General features: G+C 53.8%; 1 protein-coding gene across 3 annotated transcripts in view; it reads left to right on the forward strand.

The window, feature by feature from the left end:
- Positions 1-16,595, forward strand: part of CBS (cystathionine beta-synthase) — a 30,390-nt gene extending 13,795 nt beyond the window's left edge. For all 3 annotated transcript variants that reach the window (XM_027085779.1, XM_027085930.1, XM_027085846.1), the window contains 7 exons: positions 631-715; positions 1,037-1,142; positions 8,844-8,921; positions 9,085-9,219; positions 9,936-10,044; positions 13,789-13,873; positions 15,754-16,595. In XM_027085779.1, the coding sequence (XP_026941580.1) occupies positions 631-715; positions 1,037-1,142; positions 8,844-8,921; positions 9,085-9,219; positions 9,936-10,044; positions 13,789-13,873; positions 15,754-15,899 (744 nt within the window). In that variant the 3' untranslated portion in view covers positions 15,900-16,595. The remainder of the gene's footprint in view (positions 1-630; positions 716-1,036; positions 1,143-8,843; positions 8,922-9,084; positions 9,220-9,935; positions 10,045-13,788; positions 13,874-15,753) is intronic.
- The last annotated feature ends 284 nt before the right edge of the window (positions 16,596-16,879 follow it).

Consider the following 16,879-nt stretch of genomic DNA (forward strand, 5'->3'; position numbering starts at 1 on the left):
CGGCAGTGACAAGCCGCAACCTCAGGCCACAGCCTTGCCTAGCTGGGCACGGTGGGGGGTGGGGGCGGGCCTGGCTGAGCGGGAACAGAGACGCGAGCTCCGCGCTGCACGGGGCAGTAGTCTCGGGGGTCATGACGTGGTGACTCGCGGTACTTTACCTGACGAGCATGTACCACGGCCCTGTTGGGCAGACACAGAGGCCGTTGGGGGGTGGCAGGTGGCACAGACCACCCCGGCAGGGGGAGGGAGCCGGGTGGCTGGAGCGGGTAAGCAGGCCGACGTGGGAGAGCTAAGGACCCCAGAGAAGGCTCCTTCTAAGGACCCTAAAGGATGCTTCGGTCAGAGACCTAGACTAGAAGTGTGGCCCTCAGCGGGGCTGCTGGGCGGTTTTACTGGCCACGTGCACAGTGTGCTGGACCCGGGGGGAGGGGTTGGGGCGCGACCTAGGTCTGCAGATGCGAGTCCTGGATCCCAGACAAGGGGCTGGGCTGCATCCCTGGAGGGTCACGACCTCCTGGACCGAGGTCCTCTGTGAGGTTGCAACCTGGGCGGTGGTGCCCACGCCCACCACACCCCCGCTGCCCAGCGCCCGGCGCTGCCCGGCCTGACCGCCTGCCCTCGGCCCCCCAGGTGGTGGACACGTGGTTCAAGAGCAACGACGAGGATGCCTTCGCCTTCGCGCGCATGCTGATCGCGCAGGAGGGGCTGCTGTGCGGTGAGTGGGGCGCCGGGCGCTCGGCCTCTGCCAGCTGCTGGGCCAGCGCCGGAAGGACACCCTCGCTCTGGGGCTGCCCGGCCCACCTGCACCCCATCTGCTGCAGGGCTTGGAGGTTCTGTGCGAGGAGGGTTTGGTCGTGACAGTCGGTGGTAACGAGGAGAATGTGGGTAGACAGTGAGAATGGGGGGTCCTCCCAGCACCCCGAGCCCGGTCCCTCCACCGAGGACCCCTCCAGAGCGTGTTGGGGCGTGCACACGCACTGGCACGCACACGTGCATCGCACGCCCCCGCCGGGTCTGACCCCGACCCTCCCGGCAGGCGGCAGTGCCGGCAGTGCCATGTCGGTGGCCGTGAAGGCCGCCCAGGAGCTCAGAGAGGAGCAGCGCTGCGTGGTGATCCTGCCGGACTCTGTGCGGAACTACATGTAAGGAGCAGTCCCTCCGGCCCCTCGGCTGCCCGCACTCCGCCCCCCAGGCGCCTGTGCCGGCTCTGGTGCCCGCCAGGCCTCCCCGAGACGCGGCAGCAGGAGGGAGGCGGCATGGGGGTCTGTGAGGCCGCGGGGGATGCGGAGGAGGACGCAGCCGCCCTAAGAGTGCCTCCGCAACCCCCGCTGCAGGGAGCACCGGCTCTGCTGCTTCGCTCACGCTGCAGCCCCTACCTGGCGAGACCCAGGCTGGGCTCGGCAGCCCCGGGGACGGGCTGTGCGATGCCTGCCTGCTGGCCTCCGAGGCCCCTTCCAGTCCGATGGTGCTGAGTATCTGCACACCTGCCCAGGTGGCAGCTTGCAGCCTCCTGCTTCCAGTTCCCGTCCTCTCGGCCGATGGCGCCCGTCTGGGGCCACCGGCTGAAAGAGCCAGGGTTGCTATGCGGGAACAAGGGCACGGGGGGCTAGAGACCTCCCCCACGGACCCGTGGGCTTCCTCCCTGGCCCAGGAGTGGCAGGTTACATACCTCGGGTGAGCTCCGCTGCCCCTGGTGGGCGCCCGTTCCAGCAAGGGGTGAGGCACGTCTGGGTGTCCACTGCCAGGTTGCCCTGAGCATGGCCGTCCGCTCACACCGCACGGTGCGTGAGAACGGCCATCTCGCCGTGTGCTGGGCCAGACTGCTGTGCGTGCGCACTCCTGCCTGTGTGTGTGAGAGAGAAATGGCGAGAGTGTGACTGAATGATCATGTCTCGGGCACACACGTCTAGGCTGGGGGGCTGTGGGTCCTCCCTGCTCCCCACTTTCTTGGTCCTCGTCTGCCTTTTTTTTTTTTTAACATCTTTATTGGAGTATACCTGCTTCACAATGGTGTGTCACTTTCTGCTGTATCACAAAGTGAATCAGTTATACATATACATATGTTCCCATATCTCTTCCCTCTTGCGTCTCCCTCCCACCCTCCCTATCCCACCCCTCTAGGTGGTAACAGAGCACCGAGCTGATCTCCCTGTGCTATGCGGCTGCTTCCCACTAGCTATCTACCTTACATTTGGTAGTCTATATATGTCCATGCCTCTCTCTCACTTCGTCCCAGCTTACCCTTCCCCCTCCCCGTGTCCTCAAGTGCATTCTCTACGTCTGCGTCTTTATTCCTGTCCTGCAACTAGGTCTTCAGAAACTTTTTTTTTTTTTAGATTCCATATATATGTGTTAGCACACGGTATTTGTTTCTCTCTTTCTGACTTACTTCACTCTGTATGACAGACTCTAAGTCCTTCCACCTCACTAAAACTAACTCAATTTCGTTTCTTTTTATGGCTGAGTAATATTCCATTGTATATATGTGCCACATCTTCTTTATCCATTCATCTGTCAGTGGACACTTACCATGTCATGATTATTGTAAATTGTGATGCAGTGAACATTGTGGTACATGACTCTGAATTATGGTTTTCTCAGGGTATATGCCCGGTATTTGGATTGCTGGGTCATATGGCAGTTCTATTTTTAGTTTTTTAAGGAACCTCCATACTGTTCTCCATAGTGGCTGCACCAATTTACACTCCCACCAACAGTGCAAGAGGGTTCCCTTTTCTCCACACCCTCTCCAGCATTTATTGTTTGTAGATTTTTTGATGATGGCCATTCTGACCAGTGTGAGGTGATATTTAATTGTAGTTCTGATTTGCATTTCTCTAATGGTTAGTGATGTTGAGCCTCCTTTCATGTGTTTGTTGGCAATCTGTATATCTTTGGAGAAATGTCTGTTTAGGTCTTCTGCCCATTTTTGGATTGGGTTGTTTGTTTCTCTGATATTGAGCTGCATGAGTTCCTTGTATATTTTGGAGATTAATCCTTTGTCAGTTGCTTCGTTTGCAAACATTTTCTCCCATTCTGAGGGTTGTCTTTTGGTCTTCTTTATGGTTTCCTTTGCTGTGCAAAAGCTTTTAAGTTTCATTAGGTCCCATTTGTTTGTTTTTGTTTTTATTTCCATTTGTCTAAGAGGTGGGTCAAAAAGGATCTTGCTGTGACTTGTATCATTGAGTGTTCTGCCTATGTTTTCCTCTAAGAGTTTTATAGTGTCTTGCCTTACATTTAGGCTTTAATCCATTTTGACTTTATTTTTGTATATGGTGTTAGGGAGTGTTCTAATTTCAGTCTTTCACATGTAGCTGTCCAGTTTTCCTGGCACAACTTATTAAAGAGGCTGTCTTTTCTCCATTGTATATTCTTGCCTCCTTTATCAAGGATAAGGTGACCGTGTGTGTGTGGGTTTATCTCTGGGCTTTCTGTCCTGTTCCATTGATCTGTATTTCTGTTTTTGTGCCAGTACCATACTGTCTTGATTACTGTAGCTTTGTAGTATAGTCTGAAATCAGGAAGCCTGATTCCTCCAGCTCCGTTTTTCTTTCTCAAGATTGCTTTGGCTATTCGGAGTCTTTTGTGTTTCCATACAAATTGTGAAATTTTTTGTTCTAGTTCTGTGAAAAATGCCATTGGTAGTTTGATACGGATTTCACTGAATCTGTATATTGCTTTGGGTAGTAAAGTCATTTTCACAGTGTTCATTCTTTCAATCCAAGAATATGGTATATCTCCCCATCTGTTTTATCTTTAATTTCTTTCATCAGTGGCTTATAGTTTTCTGCATACAGGTCTTTTGTCTCCTTAGGTAGGTTTATTCCTAGGTATTTTATTCTTTTTGTTGCAATGGTAAACGGGAGTGTTTCCTTAGTTTCTCTTTCAGATTTTTCATCATTAGTGTATAGGAATGCAAGAGATTTCTGTGCATTAATTTTGTATCCTGCTACTTTACCAAATTCATTGATTAGCGCTAGTAGTTTTCTGGTAGCATCTTTAGGATTCCCTATGTATAGTATCATGTCATGTGTAAACAGTGACAGTTTTACTTCCTCTTTTCTGATTTGGATTCCTTTTCTTTCTTTTTCGTCTCTGATTGCTGTGGCTAAAACTTCCAAAACTATGTTGAATAATAGTAGTGAGAGTGGGGCAACCTTGTCTTCTTCCTGATCTTAGTGGAAATGGTTTCAGTTTTTCACCATTGAGAATGATGTTGGCCATGGGTTTGTCATATATGGCCTTTATTATGTTGAGGTAAGTTCCCTCTGTGCCTACTTTCTGGAGAGTTTTTATCATATGTGGGTGTTGAATTTTGTCGAAAGCTTTCTCTGCATCTATTGAGATGATCATACAGTTTTTATTCTTCAATTTGTTAATATGGTGTATCACATTGATTGATTTGTGTATATTGAAGAATCCTTGCATCCCTGGGATAAACCCCACTTGATCATGGTGTATGATCCTTTTAATGTGCTGTGGGATTTTGTGTGCTAGTATTTTATTGAGGATTTTTGCATCTGTGTTCATCAGTGATATTGGCCTGTAGTTTTCTTTCTTTGTGACATCTTTGTCTGGTTTTGGTATCTGGGTGATGGTGGCCTCGTCGAATGAGTTTGGGAGTGTTCCTCCCTCTGCAATATTTTAGAAGAGTTTGAGAAGTATAGGTGTTAGCTCTTTTCTAAGTGTTTGATAGAATTTGCCTGTGAAGCCATCTGGTCCTGGGCTTTTGTTTGTTGGAAGGTTTTTAATCACAGTTTCAATTTCAGTGCTTGTGATTGGTCTGTTTATATTTTCTATTTCTTCCTGGTTCAGTCTCGGAAGGTTGTGCTTTTCTAAGAATTTGTCCATTTCTTCCAGGTTGTCCATTTTACTGGCATATAGTTGCTTGTAGTAATCTCTCATGATCCTCTGTATTTCTGCAATGTCAGTTGTTACTTCTCCTTTTTCATTTCTAAGTCTGTTGATTTGAGTCTTCTCCCTTTTTTTCTTGATGTGTCTGGCTAATGGTTTAACAATTTTGTTTGTCTTCTCAAAGAACCAGCTTTTAGTTTTATTGATCTTTGCTTCTTTCATTTCCTTCATTTCTTTTTCATTTATTTCTGATCTGATCTCTATGATTTCTTTCCTTCTGCTAACTTCGGGGTTTTTTTGTTCTTCCTTCTCTAATTGCTTTAGGTGTAGGGTTAGGTTGTTTATTTGAGATTTTTCTTGTTTCTTGAGGTAGGATTGTATTGCTATAAACTTCCCTCTTAGAACTGCTTTTGTTGCATCCCATAGGTTTTGTGTCATCGTGTTTTCATTGTCATTTGTTTCTAGGTATTTTTTGATTTCCTCTTTGATTTCCTCAGTGATCTCTTGGTTATTTAGTAGTATATTGTTTAGCCTCCATGTGTTTGTATTTTTTGCAGATTTTTCCCTATAATCGATATCTAGTCTCATAGTGTTGTGGTCAGAAAAGATACTCGATACGATTTCAATTTTCTTAAATTTACCACGGCTTGATTTGTGGCCCAAGATATGATCTATCCTGGAGAATGTTCCATGAACACTTGAGAAGAAAGACTATTCTGTTGTTTTTGGATGGAATGACCTATAAATATCAATTAAGCCCATCTTGTTTAATGTATCATTTAAAGCTTGTGTTTCCTTACTTATTTTCATTTTGGATGATCTGTCCATTGGTGAAAGTAGGGTGTTAAGTCCCCTACTATGATTGTGTTACTGTCGATTTCCCCTTTTATGGCTGTTAGCATATGCCTTATGTATTGAGGTGCTCCTGTGTTGGGTGCATAAATATTTACAATTGTTATATCTTCTTCTTGGATTGATCCCTTGATCATTACGTAGTGTCCTTCTTTGTCTCTTGTAATAGTCTTTAGTTTAAAGTCTATTTTGTCTGATACGAGAATTGCTACTCCAGCTTTCTTTTGGCTTCCATTTGCATGGAATATCTTTTTCCATCCCCTTACTTTCAGTCTGTGTCCCTAGGTCTGAAGTGGGTCTCTTGTAGACAGCCTATATATGGGTCTTGTTTTTGTATCCATTCAGCCAGTCTGTGTCTTTTGGTTGGAGCATTTAATCCATTTACATTTAAGGTAGTTATTGATATGTATGTTCCTATTACCATTTTCTTATTTGTTTCGGGTTTGTTATTGTAAGTCTTTTCCTTCTCTTGTGTTTCCTGCCTAAAGAAGCCCCTTTAGCATTTGTTGTAAAGCTGGTTTGGTGGTGCTGAATTCTCTTAGCTTTTGCTTGTCTGTAAAGGTTTTAATGTCTCTGTCGAATCTGAATGAGATCCTTGCTGGGTAGAGTAATCTTGGTTGTAGGTTTTTTTCCCTTTCATCACTTGAAATATGTCCTGCCACTCCCTTCTGGCTTGCAGAGTTTCTGCTGAAAGATCAGCTGTTAACCTTATGGGGATTCCCTTGTATGTTATTTGTTACTTTTCCCTTGCTGCTTTCAATATTTTTTCTTTGTATTTAATTTTTGATAGTTTGATTCATATGTGTCTTGGCGTGTTTCTCCTTGGATTTATCCTGTATGGGACTCTCTGCACTTCCTGGACTTGATTGACTATTTCCTTCCCCATATTAAGGAAGTTTTCAACTATAATGTCTTGAAATGTTTTCTCAGTCCCTTTCTTTTTCTCTTCTTCTTCTGGGATCCCTATAATTCGAATGTTGGCACGTTTAATGTTTTCTCAGAAGTCTCTGAGGCTGTCCTCCATTCTTTTCATTATTATTATTTTTTATTTTTTTGTGGTACGTGGGCCTCTCACCACCACAGCCCCTCCTGTTGTGGAGCAGAGGCTCCGGACGCGCAGGCCCAGCGGCCATGGCCCATGGGCCCAGCCACTCTGCGGCATGTGGGCTCCTCCCGGACCGGGGCACGAACCCATGTCCCCTGCGTCAGCAGGCGGACTCTCAACCACTGCGCCACCAGGGAAGCCCCATTCTTTTTTCTTTATTCTGCTCTGCAGTGGTTATTTCCACTATTTTATCTTCCAGGTCACTTATCTGTTCTTCTGCTTCAGTTATTCTGTTATTCAGTTATTGATTACTTCTAGAGAATTTTTAATTTCATTTATTGTGTTGTTTATCATTGTTTGCTCTTTAGTTCTTCTAGGTCCTTATTAATCATCTCTTGTATTTTCTCCATTCTATTTCCAAGATTTTGGATCATCTTTACTATCATTATTCTGAATTCTTTTTCAGGTAGACTGCCCATTCCCTCTTCATTTGTTAGGTCTGGTGGGGTTTTATCTTGCTCCTTCCTCTGCTGTGTGTTTCTCTGTCTTCTCATTTTGCTTAACTTACTGTGTTTGGGGTCTCCTTTTCACAGGCTGCAGGTTTGTAGTTCCCGTTGTTTTTGGTGTCTGCCCCAGTAGGTAACGTTGGTTCAGTGGGTCATGTAGGCTTCCTGGTGGAGGGGACTGGTGCCTGTGTTCTGGTGGATGAGGCTGGATCTTGTCTTTCTGGTGGGCAGGACTGCCTCTGGTGGTGTGTTTCGGGGTGTCTGTTAACTTATGATTTTAGGCAGCCTCTCTGCTATTGGGTGCAGTTGTGTTCCTGTGTTGGTGGTTGTTTGGTGTGTGGTGTCCAGTACTGGAGCTTGCTGGCCGTTGGGTGGAGCTGGGTCTTAGTGTTAAGACGGAGATCTCTGGGAGAGCTCTTGCCGATTGCTATTACGAGGGGCCGGGAGGTCTCTGATGGACCACTGTTCTGAACTTGGTTCTCCCACCTCAGAGGCTCAGGCCTGGCACCCGGCCGGAGCACCAAGACCCTGTCAGCCACATGGCTGGTGAGGGTCAACAACTCTGCTTTACCCTCTGGGCTTCAGTTTCCTCACCCCTGAACTGAAGTCACTCTGGGCTTTCAGCGGTCTTCCCTCCAAGCCTGCCCCTGTAGCTCCAGGCCTAAGCAGCTGTTTGTCAGGTGCTTTCTCATCTGCCTTTTTAGGGCAGGTCTCTGGCAGACCCCAAGGCCTAGTCTGGTGTCCTCTGAGCCCAGGTGGGATGGGGTCCCCCATGCCCCTCTGCCAGAGCAGACATGAGGACAGCCAGGGAAGAGGCCACCCAGGAGCCCCGAGGGGACATGATGGCACAGGATCCGGGACAGAACTGTTACCCACCTGGGTTCTCGGACTCTTTAATCAATAGAAACTAATAAGAGGCCAGACGAGAAATTCAGGCAAGGCTTTATTGGGACTCATTCTGTAGCAGGCGGGAGTGGAAACAAGTAACAGCTTCCCTTGCTCTCTCGCTGAGGAGGGGGTGAGCTGGTCCCTTAAGTGGGGTGAGGGTAGGGGTGGGTCCAGGGGTCAGGAGGGGTGGCTTAGGTGGTCTGCCCACCCCTTTGTGGTACTGTGTACACGGGGCATTTGCAGGACCCTGCTTTTGCTCCCAGCAACTCAGAAGTGGCAGTTGGGTTTTTGGTTTTCTTCTGTCTTGTTTTGTCCTTAATTTGCCCCAGCTGTGCTGTGCATGCAGTTATTTTTAGTCCCTCATAGTCTCTTTGTATCTGTTGCTTGAGAAGACGTTTGTCCAGGTGCAAGCACTGCAGAAAAGGGTCCCAGGTCCCAGGTCCCAGCGTACCACAGAACCTTCTGCTGTGCTCTGAGCTCATTCAGCCCTGGTTGACCAGATGCCCCCATAGACCACAGTTCCCTGGGGGGTCTTTCTGGACTCTGGCTCTCAGGCCTCTTCGCGGAGCCTCCGGCCAGCCCCTTTGGGGTCTCTGCTGGGCCGTGGGGAGGGGTGCTGGGCTTTCCCTCTCTGAGCACCTCCACCCTCAGTGTGGGCAGAGGTGGTGGTGAGCCCCTGGTGACTCGTGGTGCCGCAGGTCCAAGTTCCTGAGCGACAAGTGGATGCTGCAGAAGGGCTTCATGAAGGAGGAGGACCTCTTGGTGAAGAAGCCATGGTGAGGACGCCTCTGAGCAGAGATGTCTCCCCAGCCGCACGCGTGTGGCTCGCGACTTGCGTTCCTGGTACCCTGGGCACGTGTGCTGTCCTGCACCTGGCTGGGCGCCCCTGCGGTCTCCCTGTCCTGGACTCAGCCTCCCTGGCCCACCCTCTTCCTGCAGGTGGTGGCACCTCCGAGTTCAGGAGCTGAGCCTGTCGGCCCCGCTGACGGTGCTGCCCACGGTCACCTGTGAACACACCATCGACATCCTCCGGGAGAAGGGCTTCGACCAGGCGCCCGTGGTGGACGAGTCGGGGTCAGTCTCAGCCTCCATCCAGAGCTCTGCCCTCAGAGGGCCCTGCCGGGCGCCTCCAGCCTGTGCTCCACGCTGCTCTGTGTCCGTGGTGCTGGACGGGGCAGCCCAGGGGACTCCACAGCTGGCCGGCTGGCCTTGGTCACTTTGCACTCAGATGCTCAGAGTCTTGGACGGCTGGTCCCTGAGCACCGGCCAGGATGGGGGCTGCTTGTATTAAGCCTTTGGGCTTTAATGCCTTGGTCCCAGCCCATTGCACCCAGCATGTGCACAGGAGGCCGGTGTAGGGTCCTGCCCTGGCTCTGGGCATGTGCCTGACAGTGGAAGGCCGTGACAGACGTGCCCTGGTGACAGTGACGCACCATCAGGGCTCTCCCGGGACTGTCCCAATTCTAGCACCGAAAGTCCCATGTCCCAGGACACTGGCCAGCTGGTCACCCTTGACACCTGTCAGAATGGAGATGCCCAGAGGACTCACTGGTTTCCCGTTGCCTGCACTGGACGGTCAGCTCCAAGGGCAGGGTGTTTGGTCACTGCTCGGCTCCTGCCACACAGAGACCCTGGGTAGATAGTGGTTGGTTCTAAGAGGAGTTCTGGGCTTGACCCTGAGGGTGGCTGTACTGGACTCTGCTGTCTTGGCAGGGGGTGGGGTGGGGTGGGGTGTGGAGGGTGCGGGAGAGGCACCAGTGCTGACTCCTGCACCGCCTCTGCTTCCCCAGGGTGATCCTGGGGATGGTGACCCTGGGGAACATGCTGTCGTCCCTGCTCGCGGGGAAGGTTCAGCCTTCGGACCAAGTTCGAAAAGTCATCTACAAGCAGTTCAAACAGGTATGAGCCTCGCGAGGCCTGAGCAGTCGGTGCTGAGACCAGCTCCGTCCCGGGAGGCGGGGCCACGCGTCCCTCGCCCCTGACCCCATCAGACCCCTAAATCTGACAATTCGCCCCAGCTTCACAAAGCAAGAAGCCCCAGGTGGGTAAGGCCAGCATTGGTGAGGGCTCACCCACGCCTGTACTTTGGCAATGCCTGTGGTCACTGGCAAGCCCAGGGACCGTCATCCCAGCCGAGCCGGGCATCTGCCAGCATGACCATTCCCAGGGCACCGGGCCCTGATTTTGTCCTATGCACACCTCATTTAAGATCACCTGGCACGCCTAAGTATTTAATAAGAACTAGAACGTTCTGGAGGCTGAGCCGGGGCTGGTCAGACCCCGTGGTCATCCTGAGATGATGGCCACCCTGTGATGGGCCAGGGCAGAGCCGACTCTGTGTCCCCGAGGGTGCCTGGGGTCAGGGCAGCCCCTCTCCCTGGTCTCCTGGCATTCCACAACCCCTTTCTCCTCGGACCCCCAGGGAGCGGGAGTGCTGGGTCGCTGGCTGTCTCCCGCTTGAAAGGCAGCGGGTGGAGCCCAGATCTAGGCATGGATTTGGTTTTCCTCTTTCCCCACCTCACACGTAGCCGAAATGTCGCCAGAGTCTGTGCGTTTCTCCCCATATCCACCGCGCTGCCATCGCCTCTGGCGTGGTCCCTGCATGGCCCCTCACTCCTGGCCCTAACTCTGCGGCTGGAGAGACCACAGGAGACGTGGGTGGGGTCTTGCCCCTTCCTGCCAAGCCCAGCCGGGAGGGTCCCGGCCCTGCGACCCCGGCTGCCTCCACTCCTGCCGTCCGCCTGCCCTGGTTCTCAGACGGGCCGGTCCCTTCCTGCTGCCTTGGCACCGCTGTGTCTGCTCTCCTGCCCCCCACCCCCCGTCCCCTCCCCTCGGCCTCTCTGACCCCCAGGGCCCGAGCACCTAGCACACGGGGTGTGTTCTTGGAGCACTTATTGCCCCCCAGTCCAGTGGAGGCTCCAAGAGGCTATCCTGGCCCCTGTGGGCCCTGCGTGGGGAGCACAGGGCCCGGCGTCACATGGCCAGCCAGGCTGAGCAGGGGCAACCTTTCCGCCCATGCCATTGCCCACCGGCCTTTCTGGAAGTTTCTGCCCCTCCTTCTCTTCCCTGCGTTGAGCTGAACATAGCGTGTCCCATTTGATGATTTTGAAATGAACACACACTCGCGACACCACAGTCAAGAGTGAGCGTATCCATCCCCTCCCCCACTTCTACCCCGGCTTCCTCTCCCCTCCCCGCACGTCTGTCCTGTCCTGTAGACTGTGCGCCCTCCCCGGGCCATGCGCATATGCAGCCCCACCGTGTGTACCCTTGTCTGGCTTCTTTCATGCAGCAGAGTGGTTTGTGGTTTTTTTTCTATATAAATTTATTTTATTTTATTTTTGGCTGCGTTCTGTCCTTGTTGCTGCGCGCAGGCTTTCTCTAGTTGCGGCGAGCGGGGGCTACTCTTTGTTGCGGTGCGAGGGCTTCTCATTGCGGTGGCTTCTCGTTGCAGAGCATGGGCTCTAGGCGTGAGGGCTTCAGTAGTTGTGGCTCACGGGCTCAGTAGTTGTGGCTCGCAGGCTCTAGAGCGCAGGGCTTAGTTGCTCCATGGCATGTGAGCTCTTCCCGGACCAGGGCTCAAACCCGTGTCTCCTGCATTGGCAGGTGGATTCTTCCCCTGTGCCACCAGGGAAGCCCAGCAGAGTGTTTTGAGGTCCCTCCGAGGTGTGGTGTGCATGCTGTCCACCCCCTCCCGTGCCTGAGTCCAGTCCTGTTGTGTCTCTGGCTTCTCCTGCTGATTCTCTGCTGTGTGTGCCCTTCCCTCCCCCAGGGAAGAGCCGAGCGCTCTAATGTTACTGAGTCCAAGCTTGCTCTGCTTGCCGCAGGACAGGCCAGTAGATCGGGAGACAAGGTGTCAAGGCTATAGGAATACAACGTTATTTGGAAAGCCAGCAGACGGAGAAGATGGCAGACTGATGTCTCAAAGAACCATCTTCCCAGGGTCTGGATGCCAGTTTCTTTCACAGAACAGAGAGGGGGAGGAGGTGAGGAAGTAAAGTAAAAAGGCCATAAGATATGCAAATGTCCCCTGGAATGGCCAGCCTCGGGGGAGGGGATGTGGGGGAGGGGATGTGTTTGTTTCTTCTTTCTTGCAGCCATCCACAGGTGGGCAGGGTCAGGACGTTTCCCTGAACAAAGGCACTTGGGTTTAACATTCAGGCAGAGGGGCGGGGTTCCCCGAGGCAGGCTGTCCTTTTAGCGAACAAAGCAAAGGTTAAAGTAAAAGAAACAGATGCAGCCTGTAGTCAGGACTGGCTCCTCCCTGTTCCACTCGGTCACCCCCTTAGTGGCCGAGGCTGACCTCCAGCTGCAGCCTTCACCCGGGGTGTAGCCGAGCGTCATTTCCCTGGGCTCTAGTGCCGTCCAGGCCCTCGGGGGTCTCGACGCCCTGCCACCGAGATGTTGGGTGGGGCCGTGCGTGCCTGCTCTGCTCCAGGAACCGAGCGGTGGGTGTAAGCGGACACAGGACGTCCTTCAGCAGGGTCCCCGGCATCCCTGGTGCAGACAGTGTCCCGAGGAGAATGCGGCCCCGAGGAAACCTGGGTGGGTCCTGTCTCCTGGGTACACCCTCCGCCTCCAGGGCTGCCCCTTCCTGCCGCCACGGGGGTCTGGCCGCCGGCAGTGAGCAGCAGGGGGAGGTGCCCATGGAGCTGTGGCGCCCCCTTTCCGCCCTGTTCTCCTGGCGGAGAGGAGAAATCCTGACCCCCCCCCCCCCACCCGTGGTCTACTGACCACACCCAGCGTCTGACCGCGTAAAGGCAAGCATGGGGGAAGTTGCTTCCGCAGCCCGGGGCCGCTGTGTTGTGTACCGCTCAGCTGCTCTAGTGCTTGGCGGGCAGTGGTGCCCAGCCCTCCTTACACAGGTTAAGGCACTGCTGGCGCTTTTCCTCCCACCCCCGAGCTTGCGTCCTCTCCCAGGGAACTTGCCTCCTTTGCGAGAGCTGAACTAGAAACGGTTCCAGTGGGGCTCACAGCTTTGGAGATCGCCTTGGGCTTTGAAAGACGGACCTAAGTGTCTTTTTCTTCTTTTTCTTGGAAGCTCTCATCGTGTGTCTACTGAGCAGATGGCCCAGAGTGGGCGCTCACGTTGCCCGCCCCTCACCAGGCCCCGTACCCCCGCCCCTCACCACGCCCTGTCCTGTCACATCTTGCACTGATGTAGGATTTGTTCCGATGGATGGCGCATGTTACGCTGTTCGTAACTAAAGTCACTCGTTTACTGAGGGTTCAGTCTTTGGGTTCTACAGCTCTGTGGGTCTTGACAAAGGTACAGTGACCTGTACCCATTACAGCATCGCACACAGTAGTGTACGTGCCCCACGTGCCCTGGATCCCTGTACCCATTCCCCACTGCCTGAACCGCCAATCCGACTAGTTTTGCCTTTTCCGGAAATTCATAGAGGTGGAATCATACTGTGGGAAGCCGTCCTGCTGGCTCTTTGCAGAGTGATACGTACGGACTCTTCAGGTCATCCAAGTGTCCTTTCCCGTGTGTCAGGGCTCGTTCAGTTTCTAAGTCAGCAAGAGGCTCCAGAAGAACCTTCTGGAGGGATGCCGGCCCCTCCTGCTGCCTTGTGCTTTCCTCGGGCCCCGGCCGAGCTGGGCTGCCCTGGCGAGCGCTGACCGCGGCTTCCCTTCCAGATCCACCTGACGGACCCTCTGGGCAAGCTCTCGCACATCCTGGAGATGGACCACTTCGCCCTGGTGGTCCACGAGCAGATCCAGTGTAAGTGGGGCCCTCTGCGGGCTGGGGGCGGGGGCGGGAGCTGGGGTGCTGGCCGCCGGGCCTCCGGCCCAGGCTTGTGTGTGCGCTTTCCTGCCGTGAGCGCACAGGGCGTCTGGGAGCTGGAGAAGCTGATCCCCAGCCTTGGGTGCAGATCTCAGAGGGACCCCGCTGTGGGCCAACCTGGGTACCGGCTCGCGGTCAGATCACAGGGCTTTATAGCCTGCTCACAAAGCCCTTCCCGGACCTCCTGGCCGCATCTCTGGAGGCCCGGGATGTTATTCTGGTGCCGGGAGAGGACGAGGGTTATACAGATCCCGAGAATTGGGGCCGGTGGTGGGGGGGCCTTGGAGCCCGCCCTCCCGCCCGCCGAGGGCTGGTCCCGGGGCCTGGGCGCCCCCACCTAACCCTCTCCCGTCCTCGGTTCCTGGGCGCGGGACCTGGCCTTGGGGATGGGGGGACCTGCAGGTGTGTACGCCCCGCCCAGCCCTCGAGCTGGGGAGCGGCGCTGCGGTCAGCCTCGCAGCCTCCAAGTGCCAAGGAGGGCGTCCAGGCCCCGGCTCCCCTTCTTGTGTCGCACACTCGTGTTTGAATATCCACACACCCTGACGTGGGATCCGGTTTCAGGGTCTGTAAATAGTTTCCTTCGACACCGCCCTGTCAGAAAGCACTGTCAGCGGCGGCTTTCGTGCTATGTGGGCGGAGCTGAGGGGTCATAACAGAGACCCTACCGCCCTTTACGGAAAGTTTGCTGACCCAGCTCTGGCCAGTATCTCCCGGGGCACCTGGAGACCGCTCCGACTGCCCGCCCCCGTGGGGCCCAGTGCTCCAAAGCTGCCCCTTTGCCTCGAAGCCCCTCATCTCTTCTGGGTGCCCCTTGCTTTTTCCTGAGGTGCTCCGAGCCGGCCAGTAGGGTGCCTGGCCTCTCTGTGTCTCCAGCAGCCCACCCTGTGTGACCTCTGCCCTCACAGGCGTGAGGGACAGACAGGGAAGCGGGGTCTGGTGGAACGGGGTGCGACCTGGGCGTTTGCCACCGGCTGCTCAGCTCTGCCCGGCCCGCTGTGTGCTTCACAACAGCTGTCAGTCAGGGTTCCCCGAAGAAACAGAACTAGTAGGATGTGTGTATACAGAGATTTGCTCTAAGGAACGGCTTATAGCCTGGCAAGTCCCAAGACCTGTGGGGCTAGTGGCCAGGTTCAAGGCCCCAAGAGTCAATGTTTCCGGGTCCAAAGGCCGGACGTTTCCATCTTACTCACGTTGGGTCAGCCCTTTTGTTCTATTCGGGCCTTCAACTGACTGGATGAGGCCCACCCACACTGGGGAGTGCAATCTGCTTTACTAGGTCCATCCAATCAAGAGTTGATCTCATCCAAAGACACCCAGAATGTTCGCCCAGTATCGGGGCACTCCATGGCCCAGTCGAGCTGAAATGTAAAATATACCATCTCCATCCCCCTCTCTGCCCTTGGGCGGCAGGGCAGGGGGCCAGCGGCCTGCGTTCATTCTAAGCCTGAGAGAAAGGCATGGGTTTGAACACAGAACTGTAGGCCAGAGATGTGAGCCGGTGGTGTTGGGTGTGAGTAGGATTGGAATTTCGTGCCACGACTCGGGCCTTGGGCACCAGGGGCGACCCCCGGCTGTTCTGAATGAATGTGGCCCTCGGGCGTCCCTGGTGGGCGTGGCTCAGCGGGGTCAGGGCCCTGCTCTCTGCAGCTTCGCCCAAGTGGCTTGCGTTGGGAGGGGACGGCACTTGTGCTTGGGCCGCCAGGGCACACAGGTGCCCGTGGACACGGGGCATCCTCCCCGCACACCCCCGCCACCCTGTGCCTCAGATCCGCTCCGTATGAAGGCCCCTCTGAACCTGCGGCCTTGTCCCCCCTCAGACCACAGCCACGGGGAGTCCAGTAAGAGGCAGATGGTGTTCGGAGTCGTCACTGCCATCGACCTGCTGAACTTCGTGGCCGCCCGCGAGCGGAACCAGAAGACAAACTCGGGAAGTGGAGGTGCCGGGGCCGCAGCCCAGCTCTGACCACCCCCCAGGGCTGTGCGGCTGTTCTCCTTCGCTTTCGTAAACACTAAACAAACACACACATGATTTTAGCCACCTGGCACTGGGCGTCACTGTCACAGTGGGTGTCAAGGATGCTTAGGGCTTAGCCGGGGCCCAGCAGAGATGTTACAGGTCCCCGTCATTAACACCTGGCCACCTAAATGAATCTACGTATGATTTATTCGATTAGATGTGTTTTTCTTTAACTAACTTTCTCTTAAGATGTTTCAGCAAGCAAATCTTTTCAAAGAGAACTCAGCCAGGCGGATGGACCCCTGCCGTGACTGGGGTAGGGGGACTGAAGACAGAGGCCAGTGCCTTTCCCAGGAGTCCAGAGGGGGGAGCAGGAGAATGGGGCCCAGGAAGCATGCGTCGGCGCTGTGGCCCTTCTGCCAGCAGCGTGGTCCACTGGGGGATGGGTTGGTTGGAGTGGCTTGAGTGTTTGGGGTTTTTTAATTGAGGTGAAATCCACTTAACCTAAAATGATCAATTTTTCAATGTGTTCATTAGAGGTCGTCCAGCCACCACCTCTGTCGAGTTCCAGAACATTTCATCCCCCCATTAAGCTGTCACTCCCCTCTCCCCTCCTCTCCTGGCACCCACTACTCTGCCTTCCATCCCCACGGCTTTACCTGTTTGGGATGTTTCATATAAAAAGAATCGTACAATATGTGACCTCTCGTGTCTGGCTTATTTCACTTTGTCTGATGTTTCTGAGATTCACCCACGCTGCCGCATGAATCTGCTCCATTTTTGTAGCTGATCAGTATTCCTTATACGCACAGACCACGTTTTGTTTATCCATCGTCAGTTGATGGACATTTGGGTTGTTTCCACTCTTGGGCTGTTGTGCCTAGTAGTGCTATGCACCTTCGTGTACAGGCATTTGTTTGAACACCTGTTTTCAGTTCTTTCGGTTCTATACCCAGGACTGGAATTGCTGGGCCACGTGATAATTC

This window comes from Aethalodelphis obliquidens, unplaced genomic scaffold, assembly GCF_003676395.1.
Source record: "Aethalodelphis obliquidens isolate GAN/ISIS:26980383/991018 unplaced genomic scaffold, ASM367639v1 scaffold1, whole genome shotgun sequence".
NCBI classification, from domain to species: Eukaryota; Metazoa; Chordata; class Mammalia; order Artiodactyla; family Delphinidae; genus Aethalodelphis; species Aethalodelphis obliquidens.